Below are 21,632 nucleotides of genomic sequence, written 5' to 3' on the forward strand. Positions count from 1 at the left end.
GACGGCAAATACTGAAAACCACCAAATTTCGTTATGTTTTGTGTCACTTGATCCATTTTTTTTGTATAAAAATGGTGTTTTTATGCGTGTATCTCCTAGAATACACCATTAAGTCCCCCAGTTTAATGTCTTTATTTTTTTGAAAAAAATAAAGTCATTAAACTAAAAAATAAAAGATGCTTTTTCCTCGAAAACATAAAATTGCTGTAGCCGTCTGTTTCTCTGTGATGGCGTCACATTACCAATTATGAAATGACCCCCAAAATATTTTTGATTTATTTTCAAAATTTAAATTGCTTGTTCTATTGATCTGGCTCATACACGTGTCTCAATCTCATCCTTTTATTATCAATTTGCTTGACTATAAATAGCCCGTTCCCTTTACCTTTTTCCTCTTCTGAAAACTGATTATTTGCTGTGAAGATATCTTGCAATGTATTCATTTTAGCGGTCTGTTAAGTGCAAGGTCAGTGATCACTCATCTTTCTCTTCAGCTTGAATTCTTATTTTTCATACTACCATGGCCGAATCCAGCTATGTAGATTCAAATGACTCGTAAGATTAGCTCGTTTCAGTCTCGTGCCGTTTGGTTGAAGGATTAATACATCCGTCTTTTTATTGTCTTATCATATGTTTGTTCTTCTATTTTCGTTGAACAGTTCAATTTGTTTTTCAAAGTAGGTTGGGTGTTTTACGTTTGGTTTTAGCTCCTCACGGCTTATTGGTTGTATTTAGCTATTTGTATCATTTTGTCTAGGTTCTTTCACAATGTAACAATTAACCTTTTACTAAATTAATCTATACATATTAACATCCACCAAAGTAATCAGTTGCTGAACATGTATGGTTGATATTCACCCCTTTCAGTTAACTCAAATGCACAACATAAAATAAAATAACACCAACATAACTCAAACAGCTTTGTCAAAGATACCAATATAATCAGAACAGAACAAAACAAAACGAGATCCATAATTTCATGCCTAAAACAACTATTATAGTATTATAACAAGAAAACGCCATAATAACTAGTAACTAGTTGAGTTCATTAAATTGGATGTAATAAAACCTCTAGTAAGCCAGGCTCAACGTTAACCGCCAAAAGATAACTTACTGTAACGATGTCTAATTTCCGATTTGTTGTGATTTGTTGAGGATGACTCCTTCATACTTGACCTGGAACCACTTCATCGCATCCTCCTTTGTAACTCTGTGCTGAATACCGACACGTGACTTGCACCTACGACGACGACCCACACGATAGCCTGGGCGTTCAAGTACCACAAAAAAGTCCATACCGTAGATACCGGTAGATGGATCATACCTGACAGTACATAAAAAGAAATTTAAGTTAATAAAACGAATCAGATTCAGATCAGATAGCACCAAGGAACTTGAATTAATGTAAAAAAAAATCATTTTGACAATATATACAGTATTGTCTGATATGACATGAATATTAAGCATATATATGTTCATTAGTGTGACCATGTAAGATCTAAAACCAAACCACTATAAAGAACATCACATCACCAAATCACAAAATTACAACACATTCCCAGATGATAAGTTAGTAAATGCTTCATATGGCACATGGTGTTTAAAGAGTAAGCCAACTTTTGTGAGGTTATAAAATGGATTTAAGGATTTGGCACAAATCTTGTGTCCTTTATGCAAATGCAAAAACAGAAACTTCCATTTCAAAGTGTTGGCCAAAAAAGTTTGTGCATAATTATACAACTTTTAAAAAACAAATGACTGCTGGATGGATATAGTATTTTATAACATTTTGTCCCTACTTCAATGAAACTACAACTAAGCCAATAGACATATTCAACGAAGCAACCAGCCAAAAAGTACTAAATAAATGACTTCAGTAAATAGAAGAACTTCATAAATAAACTTACTTGATACCAAGATCGATATGCTCCTGAATACCAAAACCAAAGCAGCCAGTGTCACTGAAGTTGCGCCTCAAAAGCTCATATTCCTTAACCTTCAACCCACTCTCCAAAAGCTGCATTGCCTTGTCTCCCCTAACAGTTACGTAGCATGCAATCTTTTCATTACGTCTAATACCAAAAGATCGCACTGTGTACCTTGCTGTAACAATTAACACCAAAATCAGAAACTGGTCACAATACCATTATCATTTTTACATAAAAAACAATACAACACTGAACCCCAACAGCACTTCATACCGGTAGGCGCTCAAATAGCAACAAGTAACTACACTTATCGAGATCTTTGAATAAATTTATATTCTAGGTTGAACCGCATTGCTTATAGGCTAATCAAATTGAGCTTAAAAGTCTAAATAAACAACAAACTGAAACTTATAAGCTCATAAGCTGCTTATCAGCGTTTTTAAATTCCAATAACTCCATAAACCATCCTAACAAGCTTAACCTAACAACCCCAAATCTTCAATTTCATTTCAATTTAATATAATAACAGGATGATAATAAAACCATCAACAATATAAGTAACATAAACCAACTCTAATAGAAAATAAAATAATCACATTAGTAGTATGTAGCAGCAAAATAGAGATGGCAAAGTATTTGTTACCCTTAGAAAACACAGGTGACTGGCCACTAAGTTGCTCCAAAACCTATAAATAAAAATAAAACAAAATCCGTAAATCGGTAATTGTTCATATAAATATAGAGTATATAGTTTGTATTGACCTTGGCAGCACGAGTAAGACGATCACCACTTTCACCGACTGAGATATTGAGAACAAGTTTCTGAACCTTAATTTCCCTCATAGGGTTTGCTTGCTTCCTTTCTGATGCCTACAAACAATTTCATTATTTTGATTAATTACATACGTATACATGCCTATACGTTGTTTGATAATATAACAAAAACAATAAGCAGTTAATCAACAGAGGGCTACGGTTGAGAGCAATCAGTGAATACCATTGCAGTTGCGGAGGTGTACGGACGACGGCGCAAGGATGTGAAAGGGAGAACAGAAATGAGGGCGAGTGAAAGTGAAAAAGGGTTTGTTTTATTGCAAGGTTGTTTAGGGTTTTAGTAAAAACATAATGATGAAGGTGAATTGACAAATATATCCTTTTCTTTAAATTGAAAAAAGTATTTTAAGTTAATAATAAAAAAGTATTCCGTTGCCGGGACTTGAACCCGGGTCTCTCGGGTGAGAGCCGAGTATCCTAACCAACTAGACTACAACGGATTTGTTGCTGATAAATTTGTATGCGTTATGTAAACATGATATTCCGTATCAATCAACCTCACTGGCACATAATCTGCATACGCTAAGTTCATTTTACGCGTATATTAGAGTATAGATCATGAATTTTTAATTCATAATGAAATCGTGAGTTTAAATCTCCCTATAGATAATTAACCCATCTACTTCTCTCATGAGTCTTGCATATCGACATATTCAATTTAAAACATCCTAGGAGAACAAATGTTGCTTTCATGCATATGATCAAAAGATGGTTGTGGTGAATGTGTTAAAATAGATTTTGGAGATGATGATGAATGGTGAAGGAGAGTTGCGTTTGTGTATGGGGGAAGATATGTGCACATTAAAAATGTGTTCAAGCTCAGAGTTCGAGTAATTCAATAATGTAAGATTTCGAATTCGATGTTCGTTTAGTTATTGAGAAAAGCTATTTTTTAAGATCAAGTTGCTTGTTTATGAACTCGAGCTCAATTAACTTGTGTGATAGCTTGAACTCAAGTTCATACTAGTGAAACTATTCGTTCGATGTTGACTTGAGTTCAAATATGATCAAGCTCGAATTCGAGTTAAACGGTCCAAACTTGAGTAATGCATTAAATGTATGACACATTAACTGCTCACTGAAAGAGTTAAAGCATCTTGAGCACCTATTTTAGGGATTTGCTAGAAACAATGAAGCAAAACCAAATATCCTTCTAATAAACGATTACAGCCGAAGAACTTGACAATTGCCCGGATTATTACAACCACAGTAACTTGAAAGGTAAGTCTCTCAATCAGAGATCAAATACATTTGAAGAGAATAATAATAGATCCAAAATGAAACCAAAATTGTATGAATGACGATGGTAACAAACGATGGGTATAAACCCTAGAAAAATAGCACAGATATGTGTGCTGATCTTGAACAAGGCTGGACACAACTTAAAAGGTCAATCACTAACGGACATAAAGCAATAGCTGGACTCCACACTTGAAGCCCAAAGCAACAACAAGCCCAATAAGAAAGAAGCCCAGAGCACCAACAGCAACAAGTTCAAAGAACACACCCATCCTACAAAAAAGCTAATCATACAATGAGAGGAAGAAGAAAAAAAGCCTCAGGCTTAGGATTGAATATTTTAACATCCCCTCAGTCTAAGCTTGAAATAAATCAATAAGCCCAAACTTATTACATAACTAAGAGTGTTGACCAATATCCAAACCCTTAGTGAAAATGTCATCAATTTGTTCTTCAGATTCAATATTAACAATTTTAGTTAACCCATAATTACACTTATCTCTCACAGTGTGTAAATCAATTTGAAAGTATTTTGTTCTTTCATGAAAAACAGGGTTTGCTGCTATTTGAATAGCAGACCTGTTGTCACAATGAAGATCAACAGGTAAAAGATTTTTGACTTTGAGATCATTCAAAATTTTTAAAATCCCTACAACCTCACATGTAACAGATGCAATAGCCATGTATTCAAATTCAGTAGAAGATCTGAATACAGTGGCTTGTTTCTTGCTTTTCCAAGACACAAAAGAGCCACAAAAGAAGATGGAGAACCCATTAACAGACTTTCTAGAGCATAAACACTTACCCTAATCAGTATCAACATAAGCAGACAGAGAAGTCTTGTCACATTTTGAGATGACAATACCTTTACCTAGAGAGCCTTTTAAGTAGCTAAGAAGTCTTAGAGCAATTTTAAGATGTGATTGTAAGGGTTTATGCATGTATTGGCTAATACACTGAATATAGAAAGAGATTTCTGGCCTTGTCAGAGTAAAGTAAATTAGTTTTCCAATCAACTGTTGATACTTAGAGATATCAGTAAGTTCTTTGTCACGGTTCGAAGGATCAGGATTAATGACTAAGTTTGACTCAAGGGGAGCAACAACAGGTTTGCTACCCACCAATCCTAACTCATCTAGAAGTTCAATACATTATCTTCTTTGAGAAAGACAAATACCATTTTCAGTTTTTAACACTTCAATTCCAAAAAAATATTTTAATTCACCTAGATCCTGTATATGAAACTTAGATTTCAAAAACTATTTAAACTTACCAATTTCATTATCATCATTTCCAGTTACAATGATATCATCAACATAGACCAAAACATCTAAGAAAATAGATTCAGACTCCTTAACATATAAAGAATAGTCACTCATACTTTGCACAAAACCATGCCCTTTTAGGGTCATAGATAACGTTTCATTCCATTGTCTATGAGCTTGTTTTAAGACATATAGGGATTTAACATGTTTGCACACCCTAGTTTCATTTTCAAAATAGTTGCCTTGGGATAATTTCATAAAAAACATCTTCAACAAGATCACCATATAAGAAAGCATTGTTAACATCAAGTTGGTACAGTTCCCAAGTATGTTTTACAGCTAAAGTTAACATGCATCTAACAGTAACCATTTTAACCATAGGAGAAAAAGTCTCCTCATAATCTAGACCTACCCTTTGACTATACCCTTTTGGCTACTCACCTAGCCTTATACCTTTCAATTTCACATGTAGATTTATATTTAATTTTATATATCCATCTACACCCAACAGGTTTCCTTCCAGCAGGTAACTCAGAGAGAACCCATGTATTATTTTTTAGAAGGGCATTCATTTCATCATTCATAGCATTGACCCAATTGGGATCTTTAATAGCATGATAATAAATAGCATGTTCAATGCTTTTATTTAGACTAGATACAAAACAATAATTATATTTACTAAGAGAAGAATAATTTACAACATTTTCTAGCCCATATTTAACTTTTTCCTCAACCGCATAGTCACTAAGTTTTCTACGAAACACATATTGTCTATATGATCTTCTAAGGGTAGCAGGCTCATCATTTAAACTGGAGGTAGAAGAACCCTTAGGGAGGTCATTGAGATGACCATCATCCTCATTAGAGTTATTGTGACTACCTCCACTTCCCGTGAAGTCTCAAGAAGTGTCTGCTGATATCGGCTAAAAAGTCACATTTTCACCCCGGTATTAAGGCCCAAAAACAAGAAAGATTCGAACTTTATCGGCAAAATACCCACTTCGTCGGTTAGAATTGAAGAACAAGTAATTACGAAGATGGTGCAAAAAGAATCAAGAGAATCGGAGATAAAACGAAGATCTAGAGCAAAAACGGTGAAAGACAAGAAATCAAGTTGCGATCCAGGAAATCAGGCTGACCAAGCAAGCCAAACGGCCTGCCAAACGGCTTGCCTGGCTCAGAAACAGCCAGTCAAACAGCCCAAGCAAACGGCCCAAGCAAACGGCCTGGTCTGGCAAATGGCCTCTGTAAATTTCCTGCCAAACGGCCTGCCAGCCGTTTGCAGAGAAAATTTTGGCTTATTTAAAGGGGCATTTGTCATTCATTCCAACACACACTACAATTCACTTCTTTCTCTCTCTTGTACAATATTAGTCATACTTTCAAGGTCTTCGACTCCGTGCGGGAAACCTAGTACCCGGAGAAGAACGCCGAAGATTGTATTAGGAGCGGTCTGGAGTCTTGAAGTTGTCACTTTTGTATTCGGAACTCGTTTAATCTACTGGTACTTCTATCCCTTGTCTTTATATAATGTCTTTAATTATTATGGTTTGTGATATTGTTGCCATGATTAGCGAGTAGTTATCTTTAGTGTATGTTATGACGTAATCAGTTATAATGCCGAACTTTATTATGGTTTGTGTATGTTATCAAAATGCTTTTCGATTATGCTTTGAACTCAATCGCTTTTCCAACTAATAGAACGTAGTTATTAGCTTTATTATTGGGAAGTCGCGAACCCCGATTCAGAGTACACTATCTGTGTCACCCCTTGGTAAGAGAAGTCTATCGGATACAACGTGAGTTTGACTGAGGCACACCGGTTGTAGTTAGTCCACCGAGCCTTGAATTTCGACTGAGGACTCTTTCGTAGTGAAACATCTGACTAGACCCCTAGTACATTGTCGGTCCCAGGCCATACTAGTATAGTCACCAAGCATATAAACTTCGTACGTGCGCGCTGAAGTACAACGGTTGTTGTAAGCTCTACCTCTGCTAAGTAAGGCCATGGAACACGATTAGTGTTGACTAGTACACTTCACCATAACGCGGTCTCAAGCATTGTACCCCGCTTGAGGGATTCTTAGTTAATTAAGAAACTGTTTATTCGTACACATAAAGGATTGGACCATTAGGATAACCGAACGTATTCATGGAAGTCAGCTTGACTTGGTCATGGTGTTCTTTATAGGTTGAACTCTTTTTAAGGGCCTAACTATCTTTTAAACCAATCACTAACGAAAGCATTAAGATACGTCGCGTCTCTCGGATATGGAAAACCATGTATTCTATTATACTTAAGAAAGTTTAGACCATTTCGGAATGTTAATACGTCACCCAACTGAGTCGCTCAATTGGATGAGCCGTCTAAACGTGTATGTCTGTAGTCAGACTACACGGGAGTCGGGGGTAAGGGACGTTGCTGTCTATTCAGAATCTTCAAGCCTATCGCATTACCCAGTGACATGTCTTATGACAGGGGCGTTTAAGGCTAGTATAGTAAATACAAGGTCACTGCCTATCCATGAGTCAGCATTCCATAATATCGGCAAGTAACTGATGAAATCGTAACATGCACTTGTTTTAGCTTTATCTGAATTACAAATTTTATCGTACTTTACTTTATTTACTTAATTTAGAAAACCAAATATTAGGTAATCACCCACTACTCCTGCACCTTATAATTATCTTAAGTTTTAGATATAGGTTCGATTCTACTGATATCTAAAAAATACGACTCTAGGTCATACTTCCCTTACTCATAATAAGGAGTAGTAAGATTTAGGCTCCGCTAAATATAAATTTAAAACTAATATCCCCTTTGATAGTCAAGCTGACGCGTTGCGACCTGACGACGTCGCACAAATAAAACTGTCCGTTTTTGGCCATATCATTGTGGTGACATCAGTAGTTTTTGGCGCCTGATAACTCCTAAATTATACATGTTTTTGAATACATTTTGAGGAGTTATTTGGACATTTTAAAGTCATTTTGATACTAAAACATACAAAAATGGGTAAAAACGGGAAAAAGGTATTTTTTTTTAATGTTTTGTTGAGAAATGTGTTAAAACAGAACTAAAAACAGGAAAAAGGAAGTAAGTGAAATGCTGAAAATCTGAGTGATGTCACCGTTTTGGCCATATCTTGAGCATCCGGACTCCGTTTCTGACGAGCCGCCTGTCAAAACAACCGCAAGAGAAAAATATACAACATGATGGAGGAAGCCGCCTGCTTAGTCAAAGGGAAGCCTCCGGCTTGGCCAAAGGAAGCCGCCGGCTTCAGGTCAAAAAGTCAATATTTTGCCGTGGACGTTTTTCTTGGCCTCCAAGCTCAGATATGAAGTGAAGCCGCCGGCTTGGCACGAAGCCGCCGGCTTGGACCTAAAACACATTTTTTTGAGCGTAACGATCAAGTTTTGATTGGAGAAGAAGTCACCGCCATGGGAAGCCGCCGTCTTGGCACGAAGCCGCCGGCTTGGCCACCGTCCTAGAATATTATAAATACTGGTCGAATTCTACAGTTTTCAATGTACCTTTTCATTATATCTCTCTCTAGTTACTAAATTCTATAGTTTAGGGTTAGTTTAGGTTTTATTTTCAATGTAAAGTTACTTTCTTGCATTGGATTCAAGTTTAATTCAAGTTAATGCAGTTTTTCTTATTCCTCTTTAAGGTATAATCTTATTTATTTTATTGCATCTTTTTAATTATGTCTTTATTTACAGTTATCTGTTTCTGTTCGTCTCGAACTATAAACTAAACGTTCATAGTGGTTACTTGGACGAAAACTGTGAACGTCTGGGAAAACAGATGAAGCCGCCGGCTTCCTCAGTCCAAGCCGCCGGCTTGGCTGAGACAAAGCCGCCGGCTTCGTGCTTCGTTCTGTGCAGTTTCTGGTTTGTTTCTAGATCCGTATGATTATGTTTCTGTAATGATATTTGAACTGTTTTGAATCTGTGATGCTTTAATATACTTGTTTGCCATGCTTAATGATTAAATAACATGATTTTAGGATTGATTAGTACTTGATCCGATGATCTATTATTCGATTCATACTACTTGTTTAGATCTAGTCCATCAAACTTGTTAAATTGAATTGCATGCAACTAGGTTAAACAGCATAATAGTGATAAACTTGTTTAATTGGATTTACGCTTATATAATAGAGTTTGATATTGTTAGGCTTAATCGAAGAACTTTCGTTTGGATTTGTTTAATTAATGATTGCATGAGAACTTAGTAGTAATTGACTTTCAGCTAGTAACTTGAGTTGATCTACTTGGTGTTTAATAGCTTATATAATTTGTCAGTCTATTTGCATGTTGATCCTCATCACAAGATTGATATGTATCATGTAATTGAATTGAACATGAAGAATTGAGATGTTAGTTATGCACATCACATATCTAGCATATGCTTTAAGTCCTACCTATTGAATAATATGCAACACTTAGCTTAGCCTGTTAAGGGATAATGATTGGTCTATCATTGTTATCTTGCTATTTATTAATATAAGTTATGAAATAATTTATATATTTCCCTTATGATTCACACGTCCTTGTAATCGCTTCTCTTTTATAATTGTTTATGTGATGCCCCGTACAAAACCATCGTGTACGATTCGTCAACAACAGGATCTTCACACGGTCAAACACTATATGCTGTTTGAAAACCAGTTTGCATTCATAAGAAGATAGCGTTTTACAAAAGATAACGTGCATCCTACGTATAGGAGCATAAACATAAGTATTTGACCCTAAGGTCGTTACAAAGCCATTGTTTGAAAATAACATAAATTACGAATGCAACAGAAAAGTTCCATGAATGAGACATCTCTAGTAATGCAGCGGATAACTAATACAGTAGGTCCTTAACGGCAATTCAATAACAGCATGACAGCAAATTTAACAGCGGAAGCAAGAAACCTCTAGGCACCTGAGAAATACACGCTTAAAAGGTCAACACGAATGTTGGTGAGCTATAGTTTAAGTTGTAACAGTAACGTAAGGTAGGCCACGAGATTTCAGTGTAACAAAACAGTATGAAAAGTATATGTATAACCGTGGGCACCCGGTAACTAGACATAACGTTTATAACCCCCTGAAAGTACACTTGGCGAGTGCGTATGTTCATGAAGTATTAAACACCCGTTAAATGCTAGCGCGACTAGCCCGAGTGGGGATGTCAAACCCTATGGATCCATATCTATGATTCACGTTCACCGGTTCAAAAACCAATGACTAAACGTTACCGTGCTAAGGGGAATGTTTATGCCGTTGTATAACCCACACACATATAAAGTTTAAGTACTCGTGCCTAGTATGTAAAACGTAAAAAGCGCATGTATTCTCAGTCCCAAAATAGTTAAAGTAAAAAAGGGATGCTATAACTCACAGTGATAAAAGCGGTAAAGTCGGTAATGAAAGTACGCAAGTAGTAAGTCGGTCCGAAAGGTCGTCAACCTAAATCAAAGGTTACTAGGTCAGTAGGTTGTCCTTATAAGTTCTAATAGTGCATAAAATAAGTTTAAGTGTCATCATCATCATCATTCATCATCATAAAAGCTAAGTAAGTTCGACAAGAATAAAGATCGAAACAATAGGCTGACTTCGGTCAGCTTCTGCGACCTCTACGTAAATCAAAAAGACGCATAGTCAGTGGCAATGGCTCCGTATATGAGTTCCCTAACAGCTGACCAATTTTCATAACCTAACTCGTCTTTGTTTGACCGTGGCGACGGTTTAAGTGCGAGTAGGTCAGAAATTTCAGCACAACGTTAATAGGGTGTAGTGACTCTCGGAGGGCCATAAATCCTAAACCGTAACTCGGATTAAGAGGAGGCCTAAACGGAAAATCATATACTCGAACCGAACTAACTGAAAATCAACTTTCCAGTAGCCCAGGTGGCCTGACCAGATAAGAAAATTAGTGGACAAGTGCTCCAGTGGGGTTCTTGGTGCTTGATGCTCATCACGGTTCTCATCCTTGATGCTTGTAGCTTCAAGTGTACAACTCGTTGATGGTTTAGCATCACTTTTGACCAAGATTCTACCATCAATACACAATATTTTAAGACCAAGTGGTAACACAACTTATTTAAGAGTCTTAGATGGATGATGAACCAAGGTTACATCATATCTTTAGTCTTAACACAATTACAAGTCCTATTTACAAACAAAGTTACAAACTTTACATCAATCAAAAAAAGTATGATCACAATCTAAGTCAAATGAGGTGATAGAACCCTAAGCTAGAGAGCTTGGATCCTATTCACACAAGTTACAAGGTTGCAAAGCTAGAAAGCTTGAACCTTTATTGTTCTTGAAGATCTTGAAGCATTAAGCTTGGATCTTTAAGTTACATGAAGATTACAAACACAAGTTTGAATCTTTATAACAAAATAACAAGATTAAAGTAAGGAAAATATAGATCTACAAAGTTGGTGAAGATTCAAAGCTAGAAAGCTTGAATCTTCCATGTTCTTAAAGGATTCATGCTTGAATCAACAAGATATAATCAAGATCAAAGCTAAAAAGCTTGATCTTTAAGAATGATGATGATACACGAATTAGAAAGGGAAAGAAGAAGAAAAAGATCAAAAACTTACAAGTGAGAAATGCTAGAAAGGAAGTAAGATAGTAAGTGTGTGTGAAATTCAAATGAGAGCATGTGTAAAATGAGAGGAATATGGCTAGTATTTAAAGGCAAAATTTTGACATGGATTGATGAGGTGGAGGCCCCTAGGGCCGTGATTTTCAAAGGGGGAGGGGAGAGACACCATTTTGCTTTTTGGTTAGTGGTTGTCTAAAGTATGTACTTATGTTAGGATCCCATGTAACATTATGGATAATCCTTATCCAAATGCTAGTATGACTCATCTAATTAAATGAGCATTTATTTTATTTATTATGGATCACTAGTAAATAATACTTGGGCTAATTAATTGGGCCACTAGCTAGTGTAGGGTGGGCTAAGGTCCAATAAGGTAGAAAGTCCAACAAGACTAACTATTGTGATCTAGTAAATAATTAATTAAAATTAAGCATCCAAAAGCCCAAGTAATTATTATTATAAAATAATAATTAATATTTCGCAGTCATAATATTCCGATTAAGACAAAAGTCAAACGTGCGCGCAGTCCGCGGTTTATTCGAAACGTTAAGTAACACTAACGGTTATAAAGGCTTCCGTTGAACAAGTTAAGTATCCTACGTACTTTAAGGCACGTTTTAACATATAAATGGAAGTAAACCATGTATATCAAGTTTCCAGAGTATAAAGTAACACAGTACGCACAAATACGCAGTTTCGCTAAAATACAAAGCACAAAAGCAAGTCGAAAAAGTCAGGTCGTTACATTACCCACCTGTTATTGGAAATTTCGTCCCGAAATTTAAGCTGATGGTGATGGAGTGAGGAAAAGGTGAGGATACTTCTGCATCATTTGATCCTCTCGTTCCCAGGTAAACTCAGGTCCACGCTTGGCATTCCATCGAACTCGGACAATTGGAATCTTATTGCGTTTCAAGGTTTTGACCTCACGGTCCATAATTTCGACAGGCTCTTCCACGAAGTGGAGTTTGTCATCAATCGTAAGTTCTTCCAATGGTATGATAAGTTCCGGTGGAGCAAGGCACTTCTTCAAATTTGATACATGGAAGGTAGGATGAACAGCACTCAACTGAGTCGGAAGTTCCAGACGATAAGCAACGGGTCCAACACGTTCCAAAATTTCAAAAGGACCAATATATCGCGGGTTTAACTTTCCGCGCTTTCCAAAACAAATTACACCCTTCCAGGGTGCGACCTTCAACATTACTCGGTCACCCACTTTGAATTCAAAGTCTTTACGTTTAAGAGCAGCATAACTCTTTTGGCGATCGCGGTCCGTCTTAAGTCTTGCCTGAATATGAGAAATCTTCTCCGTCGTTTCATGGACTATCTCGGGTCCGGTGATTTGCACTTTGCCTAAATCGGCCTAACAAATAGGAGAACGGCACTTGCGGCCATACAACGCTTCAAAAGGCGCTACTTTAATACTCGAATGATAACTGTTGTTGTAAGAGAATTCGGCTAACGGCAGATGCCTTTTCGAACACAGGCACATAACATGTCCTCTAAAGTCTGAATCTTTCATTCGCTCTGACCGTCGTTCTGGGGGTGATATGCGGTGCTCATGTCGAGGCGAGTTCCCAAGGCTTCTTGCAAAGAACGCCAGAATCTGGAAGCAAAACGGGGATCGTGATCTGAGATAATTGATAGAGGCACACCATGACGAGATGCAACCTCTTTAATGTACAGTTGAGCAAGTCTCTCCATTGTATCTGTTTCCTTCATTGCTAGAAAATGATCAGATTTGGTAAGACGGTCAACGATAACCCAGATTGTATCGTATCCTCCCACCGTTTTTGGTAGCTTCGTGATGAAATCCATCGTAATTGCTTCCCATTTCCATTGTGGGATTTTTGGTTGTTGGAGTAATCCAGATGGCCTCTGATGTTCAGCCTTAACCTTCGAACAAGTCAAACACCTCCCAACATAAGTTGCAACATCCTTCTTAAGATTTGGCCACCAATACTGTTCCTTGAGATCGTGGTACATTTTTCCGGCTCCTGGATGAATCGAATATCTCGACTTGTGGGCTTCATCAAGTAAAAGGCTTCGTAAATCTCCATAACGAGGTACCTAAATTCTTCCGGCATAACATCGGAATCCAGACTCCTTAACCTCGAATTTAGAGACCAGGATGTTCAGGTATTCACGAGATATGTTCTCCTCCTTGAGAGCCTCTTCTTGGGCTACTCAGATCTGGCTATGGAGGTTCGAATGGATGGTGATGTTCAGAGCCCGAACACGAAAAGGTATCGTTCTCTCTTTTCGACTCAGAGCGTCGGCTACAACATTGGCCTTACCAGGATGGTAACGAAGTTCACAATTATAGTCGTTCAACGTCTCAATCCATCGTCGTTGTCTCATGTTCAGCTGCTTCTGATCAAAGATGTGCTGGAGGCTTTTGTGATTGGTGAATATGGTACTCTTTGTTCCATAGAGATAGTGTCTCCACAACTTCAATGCGAAGACAACGGCTCCAAGTTTGAGATCGTGAGTAGTATAGTTTCGCTCATAAATCTTCAGCTGACGAGATGCATAAGCAATGACCTTCGTTCTTTGCATCAATACACAACCAAAATCATTCTTCGAAGCATCGTAGTACACAACGAAGTCGTCACTGCCTTTGGGAAGAGATAAGATAAGTGCGGTGGTTAACTTCTGCTTCAGGGTTTGAAATACTGCTTCTTGTTCGGTTTCCCAAACGAACTTCTTTCCTTTGTGAGTCAGTGCGGTCAAAGGACGCGAAATCAATGAAAAACCTTCAATAAACCTTCTGTAGTAACCGGAAAGACCTAGAAATTGGCGGATGTGAGTCGGAGTAGTGGGTGTCTCCCACTTGCTGATAGCTTCAATCTTGGCGGGGTCAACTTTGATACCTTGATCACTCACAATATGACCCAGAAATTGGACTTCCTTCAGTCAAAATTTACACTTGAAGAATTTGGCATAAAGCTGCTCTCATCTCAAGAGTTCAAGCACTAACCGAAGATGTTGCTCATGTTCTTCTTCGCTCTTGGAGTAGATGAGGATATCATCTATGAAGACGATAACGAATTTATCCAGATAAGGCTTGCAGACACGATTCATGAGGTCCATGAACACGGCTGGTGCGTTGGTTAATCCGAACGGCATCACGAGAAACTCGTAATGACCATAGCGGGTTCTAAACGTAGTCTTCATCACATCACTCTCCTTCACCCTCAACTTTTGATAACTGGATCGCAAATCAATCTTAGAGTAAACGCTTGATCCTTGCAGCTGATCAAAAAGATCGTAAATTCGGGGAAGCGGATATCGATTCTTGATCGTCAATTTGTTGAGTTCGCGGTAGTCGATACACATGCGGAAGGATCTGTCCTTCTTCTTCACGAATAAAACAGGTGCGCCCCAAGGCGACGAGCTTGGTTGGATAAACCCTCGGTCGAGCAATTCCTGAAGTTGACTCTGCAACTCTTGCAGTTCGGAAGGTGCTAGTCGATAAGGTGCGCGAGCTATGGATGCAGCTCCCGCCACTAGATCGATCTGGAATTCCACGGCTCTCGGTGGCGGTAATCCAGGCAGTTCTTCCGGAAAGACGTCGGGAAATTAATTCACGGTTCGCACATCATTCACACTCTTCTCCTCTGTTTCTAAAGCCTTCACGTGTGCTAAAACAGCAAGACGTCCTTTCTTCATGATGTTATGCGCTTTCATATAACTAATGAGGTTCAGCTTCGAGTTACATCTCTCTCCATAAATAGTCAATGGCTCACCATCTCCTTGTGGTATACGAAGAGCTTTATCTCCATAGATAATGTCGGCCCTCACTTTGGTCAACCAGTCCATGCCGACAATCACGTCAAAGCTTCCCAATTTGATGGGTATCAGGTCAATTTCGAAATCTACGCCAGCTATGTTAATAATAGCTCCTCGGCCAATTTGGTCAACGTTCTCAAGTTTCCCATTGGCTACTTCTACTAGCATATTCTCCTCTAAAGGCACTAATGACCAATCTATCTTAGAGCAAAAGTTTCTACAGACATAGCTTCTATCAGCACCAGTATTAAATAGTACAGAGGCTAATAGATTGTTGATAGTGAATATACCTGTAACCAAGTCGGGGTTCTCACATGCATCCCTTGCATTAACGTTGAAAGCTCTACCACGCGGTGGTCCGCAGTCCTTCTTTTTATTAGGGCAATCATTCCTAAAGTGGCCCTGCTGTCCACACTTATAGCATTTTCTTGGCCCATTTTGGTTTGTCCTCACAGCTAGAATGGGAATCTTGCAGTCCTTGCCAATATGCCTGGTCCTTTTGCACTTTTCACAGACCACATTACAGTACCCGGTATGGTGCTTGTAGCACCTCTTGCACTGCGGTAGAGTACCCTTGTAGTTGGGGTTCGAGCTAGTGTTCGAGTTGGGGTTCCTTCCGTTGTTAGGCCTCTTAGCGGGGGTTTGATCATAGGTTCTCCCCTTGTTGTTGTAGTCCCACTTATGCTTCTCACCACTGGCTCCCGATTCGGATTTAGCCTTTTCCGGTTCTTTGCTGATAATTTGGTTCATAAGGGTATGCGCCATGCGCATAGCTGCCGGGACGTTGGGTGGATTAGAAGAGGTGACATTGCCTTGAATGGACTTGGGAAGTCCCTACAAGTATCTCTCCATTCTCTTAAACTCCGAGGTAACCATCGTGGGACACATCAACGCTAATTCCAGATACCTACGGTTGTAACCATCAAGATCGTTGCCCACAACCTTTAACTCCCAGAACTCAGCCTCCATTTTCTGTCTCTCTATCCTGGGGCAGTACTCTTCAATCATGGCCCCCTTGAATTCTTCCCACAGAATGGCATAAGCCTCATCAATACCCTTAGCTTGAGCCAGTGTGTTCCACCAGGTTAGGGCGTCGTCTGACAGCGTACATGAGGCATACTTGGTTTTGTTCGCTTCTGAGCAGTTACTGACGCGGAACACAGCTTCCAATTTCTCAAACCACCTAGTCAAACCATCTGGCCCCTCAGTGCCACTAAAGTTGTGGGGCTTGCAGCTTTGAAATTCTTTGTAAGTGCAACCGTTCTGGACGTTCTGGTTAACCGGTGGGGCTGGGGGAATAGCATTTTCCATGGCTGCGGCTACTCGTTCCGCAATCATTTCCTCAATTTGTGCTGCTGTGGGTGCTGCTCTTCCGTTTGCCATTGCTCTTCTAGACAGAAATTTTGACTTAAGTCAAAATCCAGCATTTAATATATAATAATACAGTATATGGTAAACAGGGGAACAACACAACGTATGCCAATTAAGTAACACAACCAGGTATAAATACCTAAAACCAACATACAGTAATGTAAATAGAACACTGTGCAAGAATTAAACAATACAAAGTTCCATTCATTAATAGAGAGTTGCATACATTCGCTTACATTCATAAAATACATAAGTAAAACATGAACTACAAACGAGATTACATAATAAAATCTACTATAAAGCCCTATGGTGATGGTGGGTAAAGGATGTCCATTACGTGGGACATCTGGTCCTCGAGCTCAGTTACCCGAGCACGGAGGATCTCCACCTCCCTCGTTAGTTCCTCGACAGAGGGAGGGGCTGGTGCAGGTGGTGCCGGTGATGCAGATTATCCGGCTCCAGAAGTAGAGGCTGCAAAGCGTTAAGGCTTACGCACGAAAGGATCAGTAGGGTAAGGCACAACCCGCTTACGGGCGGTAAAACTACGACGCTGACCATGTGCATTAGTGAACGCTCGACCTCTGTTGATCCCCGGAATAACGGTGCCATCGAAACGGTATCGCTTCTTCGGCGGGGTGGAGGGTGGCTGTACAGGTGCATCATCAGGGTCCTCCTCTTCGGAGTCATCATCACTAGAGTCGTCTGTGGATGAGTCGTCGGATGATGAATCGTCGAAAATAGCTGGGGGTGGCGGCGCTCGGCGACCGGTAGTCATGATCCGGTATCTGAAAGGTGGGATCGGTATGACACGTCCATCAGGAAGGTGTCGGCACCAATGGTTATGCTCATTACGAAATGGGATGTCCGCGTATTCCCCGGGAATCACAACACCACCGGAGCGGGGCTGTGACTCCGAGGGTCCTGGGGCAAGTAGAGCTGGAATCTCCGAGGTCCTGGGCTTCGTCTGAGGTAACCACTGGGGTAGGCATATGGCTGCAGGTTTCAAAGGATGAAGCGCCGGGGTCACTGGTTAACGGGATTTGTGTGTCGGCAGCAGCAGTAGGTGAGGTGGCTGACGAGTCTGAATCGCTGCCCAAAATGATGACAGGTGGAATATCCGACATCTGAACAAGGAAAAATAACTTTTCCATGTCAATAAGTCATAAAGCAAGCATGTATTAGGCACTACAGCAACCTAGCATGGCATTAATAATAACAGTGCTAAACAGAAATAAGCAATAGCATGTAGTAAAGATAAGCAATAGCATGCAGTAAGATCATACAGCTGAAAAAGTAGACAAAAGCATGTAGTAAGTTTCGCGAAAACAAGTAAACTAGCAAGTTGTAGATTAGTCCTATTAGTGAATCCTACTCGGGTCGGTCTAGACTCACTAATGCAACCTAATTCCCTACAACCTGGCTCTGATACCAAATGTGACGCCCCGTACAAAACCATCGTGTACGATTCGTCAACAACAGGATCTTCACACGGTCAAACACTATATGCAGTTTGAAAACCAGTTTGCATTCATAAGAAGATAGCGTTTTACAAAAGATAACGTGCACCCTACGAATAGGAGCATAAACATAAGTATTTGACCCTAACGTCGTTACAAAGCCATTGTTTGAAAATAACATAAACTACGAATGCAACAGAAAAGTTCCATGAATGAGACATCTCTAGTAATGCAGCGGATAACTAGTACAGCAGGTCCTTAACGGCAATTCAATAACAGCATGACAGCAAATCTAACAGCGGAAGCAAGAAACCTCTAGGCACATGAGAAATACACGCTTAAAAGGTCAACACGAATGTTGGTGAGCTATAGTTTAAGTTGTAACAGTAACGTAAGGTAGGCCACGAGATTTCATTGTAACAAAACAGTATGAAAAGTATATGTATAACCGTGGGCACCCGGTAACTAGACTTAACGTTTATAACCCCCCTGAAAGTACACTTGGTGAGTGCGTATGTTCATGAAGTATTAAACACCCATTAAATGCTAGCGCGATTAGCCCGAGTGGGGATGTCAAACCCTATGGATCCATATCTAAGATTCGCGTTCACCGGTTCAAAAACCAATGACTAAACGTTACCGTGCTAAGGGGAATGTTTATGCCGTTGTATAACCCACACACATATAAAGTTTAAGTACTCGTGCCTAGTATGTAAAACGTAAAAAGCGCATGTATTCTCAGTCCCAAAATAGTTAAAGTAAAAAAGGAATGCTATAACTCACAGTGATAAAAGCGGTAAAGTCGGTAATGAAAGTACGCAAGTAGTAAGTCGGTCCGAAAGGTCGTCAACCTAAATCAAAGGTTACTAGGTCAGTAGGTTGTCCTTATAAGTTCTAATAGTGCATAAAATAAGTTTAAGTGTCATCATCATCATCATTCATCATCATAAAAGCTAAGTAAGTTCGACAAGAATAGAGATCAAAACAATAGGCTGAATTCGGTCAGCTGCTGCAACCTCTACGTAAATCGAAAAGATGCATAGTCAGTGGATATGGCTCCGTATATGAGTTCCCTAAGATCTGACAAGTTTTCAGAACCTAACTCGTCTTCGTTTGACTGTGGCAACGGTTTAAGTGCGAGTAGGTCAGAAATTTCAGCACAACATTAATAGGGTGTAGTGACTCTCGGAGGGCCATAAATCCTAAACCGTAACTCGGATTAAGACGAGGCCTAAACGGAAAATCATCTACTCGAACCGAACTAACTAAAAAAAAACTTTCCAGCAGCCCAGATGGCCTGATCAGTTACGAAAATCAGTGGACAAGTGCTCCGGTGGGGTTCTTGGTGCTTGATGCTTATCACGGTTCTCATCCTTGATGCTTGTAGCTTCAAGTGTACAACTTGTTGATGGTTTAGCATCACTTTTGACCAAGATTCTACCATAAATATACAATATGTTAAGACCAAGTGGTAACACAACTCATTTAAGAGTCTTAGATGGATGATGAACCAAGGTTACATCATATCCTCAGTCTTAACACAATTACAAGTCCTATTTACAAACAAAGTTACAAACTTTACATCAATCAAACAAGTATGAACACAATCTAAGTCAAATGAGGTGATGGAACCCTAAGCTAGAGAGCTTGGATCCTATTCACACAAGTTACAAGGTTGCAAAGCTAGAAAGCTTGAACCTTTATTGTTCTTGAAGATCTTGAAGCATAAAGCTTGGATCTTTAAGTTACATGAAGATAACAAACACAAGTTTGAATCTTTTTAACAAAATAACAATATCATATGTCATAACCCGACCTTAACCATAAGGACGGATACAATAACATATGAATTTATCGCGAGGTATTGACCTCTATTTGCGACATTTTTCAAAAAATGCATTCGTTTTTACAATACAAACCATAGCTTTTATTACAAATACAAGGTTTAAACAACTTAATAATGATTATCGTTTAGCGATAATCTTAGACTTACAAACTTTACATGTGATAATAACAATACGACTTCCAACATATTTTACATTACAAATCCTCCGATATGCATTTTTATTTTTGACACAAATATGCATACTCAAGATCTTGCTTAAATTCAACATGTTGCAGCGGAAGCTTTTAGTTATCACCTGAGAATAAACATGCTTAAAACGTCAACATAAAGTTGGTGAGATATAGGTTTAATGCCGGCAGCGTTATAAATATAGACCACAAGATTTCATATATAAACATTTTAATAAAAATATTCTAAGTTGTTGAGCACTTGATAACCATACTTAACATTTAATCAACGTCGCATATTCCCTTTATTATGAAATCTTACTACACCGTACCAAGTGTAGTCACCGAAACGAAGTACTGTGCAACCGTTGAATACTGTTCGTCCAGTCCGGTTGGGGTTGTCAGGCCCGATAGATCTATCAACAGGATTCGCGTTTACAATACCTCATGTAAATAGTAGTTACCAAGTTACAGGGAAGTATGCCAGTGGTACAACTCAACGTAGAATATATATTTTTAATCACTTGTGTCCATAACGTAAATCATAAAATGCATGTATTCTCATCCCAAAATATTTAGAGTTTAAAAGTGGGACTATATACTCACGTTTTGCCTTGAAGGTAATAAACACGACTTGGTCTCCGATTGATATCACAAACCTAACCATATATATAATATATCAACATATTTTCTTTTCAAGTAATCGTTACATATATATATATATATATATATATATATATATATATATATATATATATATATATATATATATATATATATATATATATATATACTTTTAATACTTTTTATATTTTCTTAGTCCGTAGTTAGCAGTCCGATGTTAGTGGTCCACAATTAGTTGCTTAAATAAAATAAATAAAGACCCCATTGTATTCGTATTGATCAGAATTAATCTCGACCCATGGTACCATGTTGTCAAGTGACGTGTTGCGTACATAAAGTACCGTGTTGTCAAATGACGTGTTGCGTACAATCATGAGGTCTTATGATTAATCTTCTCGTGTTGTTTATGGGTGGTCCTGAAATATATAAAATCAAATCATAAGTAAATATATATGAAATATCATATTAATTAGAAAATATATGATTAATTTAA

The 21,632-nt window shown here is 38.5% G+C and overlaps 1 protein-coding gene and 1 non-coding gene across 2 annotated transcripts; both read right to left on the reverse strand.

Annotated features, from left to right (window-relative positions):
• Positions 1-905: 905 nt before the first annotated feature.
• LOC139852524 (large ribosomal subunit protein uL5) lies at positions 906-3,021 on the reverse strand. Its single transcript, XM_071841821.1, has 5 exons — positions 2,926-3,021; positions 2,691-2,798; positions 2,572-2,614; positions 1,908-2,103; positions 906-1,324 (listed from the first exon to the last, which is right to left on the reverse strand). The coding sequence occupies exons 1-5, from the start codon at positions 2,926-2,928 to the stop codon at positions 1,126-1,128; spliced, it is 549 nt and encodes a 182-aa protein (XP_071697922.1). The 5' UTR covers positions 2,929-3,021; the 3' UTR covers positions 906-1,125.
• Positions 3,022-3,129: 108 nt separating this feature from the next.
• On the reverse strand, positions 3,130-3,202 carry TRNAE-CUC (transfer RNA glutamic acid (anticodon CUC)). The gene has a single exon. It is a non-coding gene; the product is annotated as a tRNA-Glu (tRNA).
• Positions 3,203-21,632: the final 18,430 nt, after the last annotated feature.

The sequence above is a fragment of the Rutidosis leptorrhynchoides genome, chromosome 6 (assembly GCF_046630445.1).
Source record: "Rutidosis leptorrhynchoides isolate AG116_Rl617_1_P2 chromosome 6, CSIRO_AGI_Rlap_v1, whole genome shotgun sequence".
Lineage (NCBI taxonomy): Eukaryota > Viridiplantae > Streptophyta > Magnoliopsida > Asterales > Asteraceae > Rutidosis > Rutidosis leptorrhynchoides.

Coding starts and splice junctions, on each gene's coding strand:
- LOC139852524 (XM_071841821.1), bottom strand. Junction 2,615..2,690: donor GTCTTACTCGTGCTGCCAAG/GTCAATACAAAC, acceptor TTTTATTTATAG/GTTTTGGAGCAACTTAGTGG. Junction 1,325..1,907: donor CATATCGATCTTGGTATCAA/GTAAGTTTATTT, acceptor ATGTACTGTCAG/GTATGATCCATCTACCGGTA.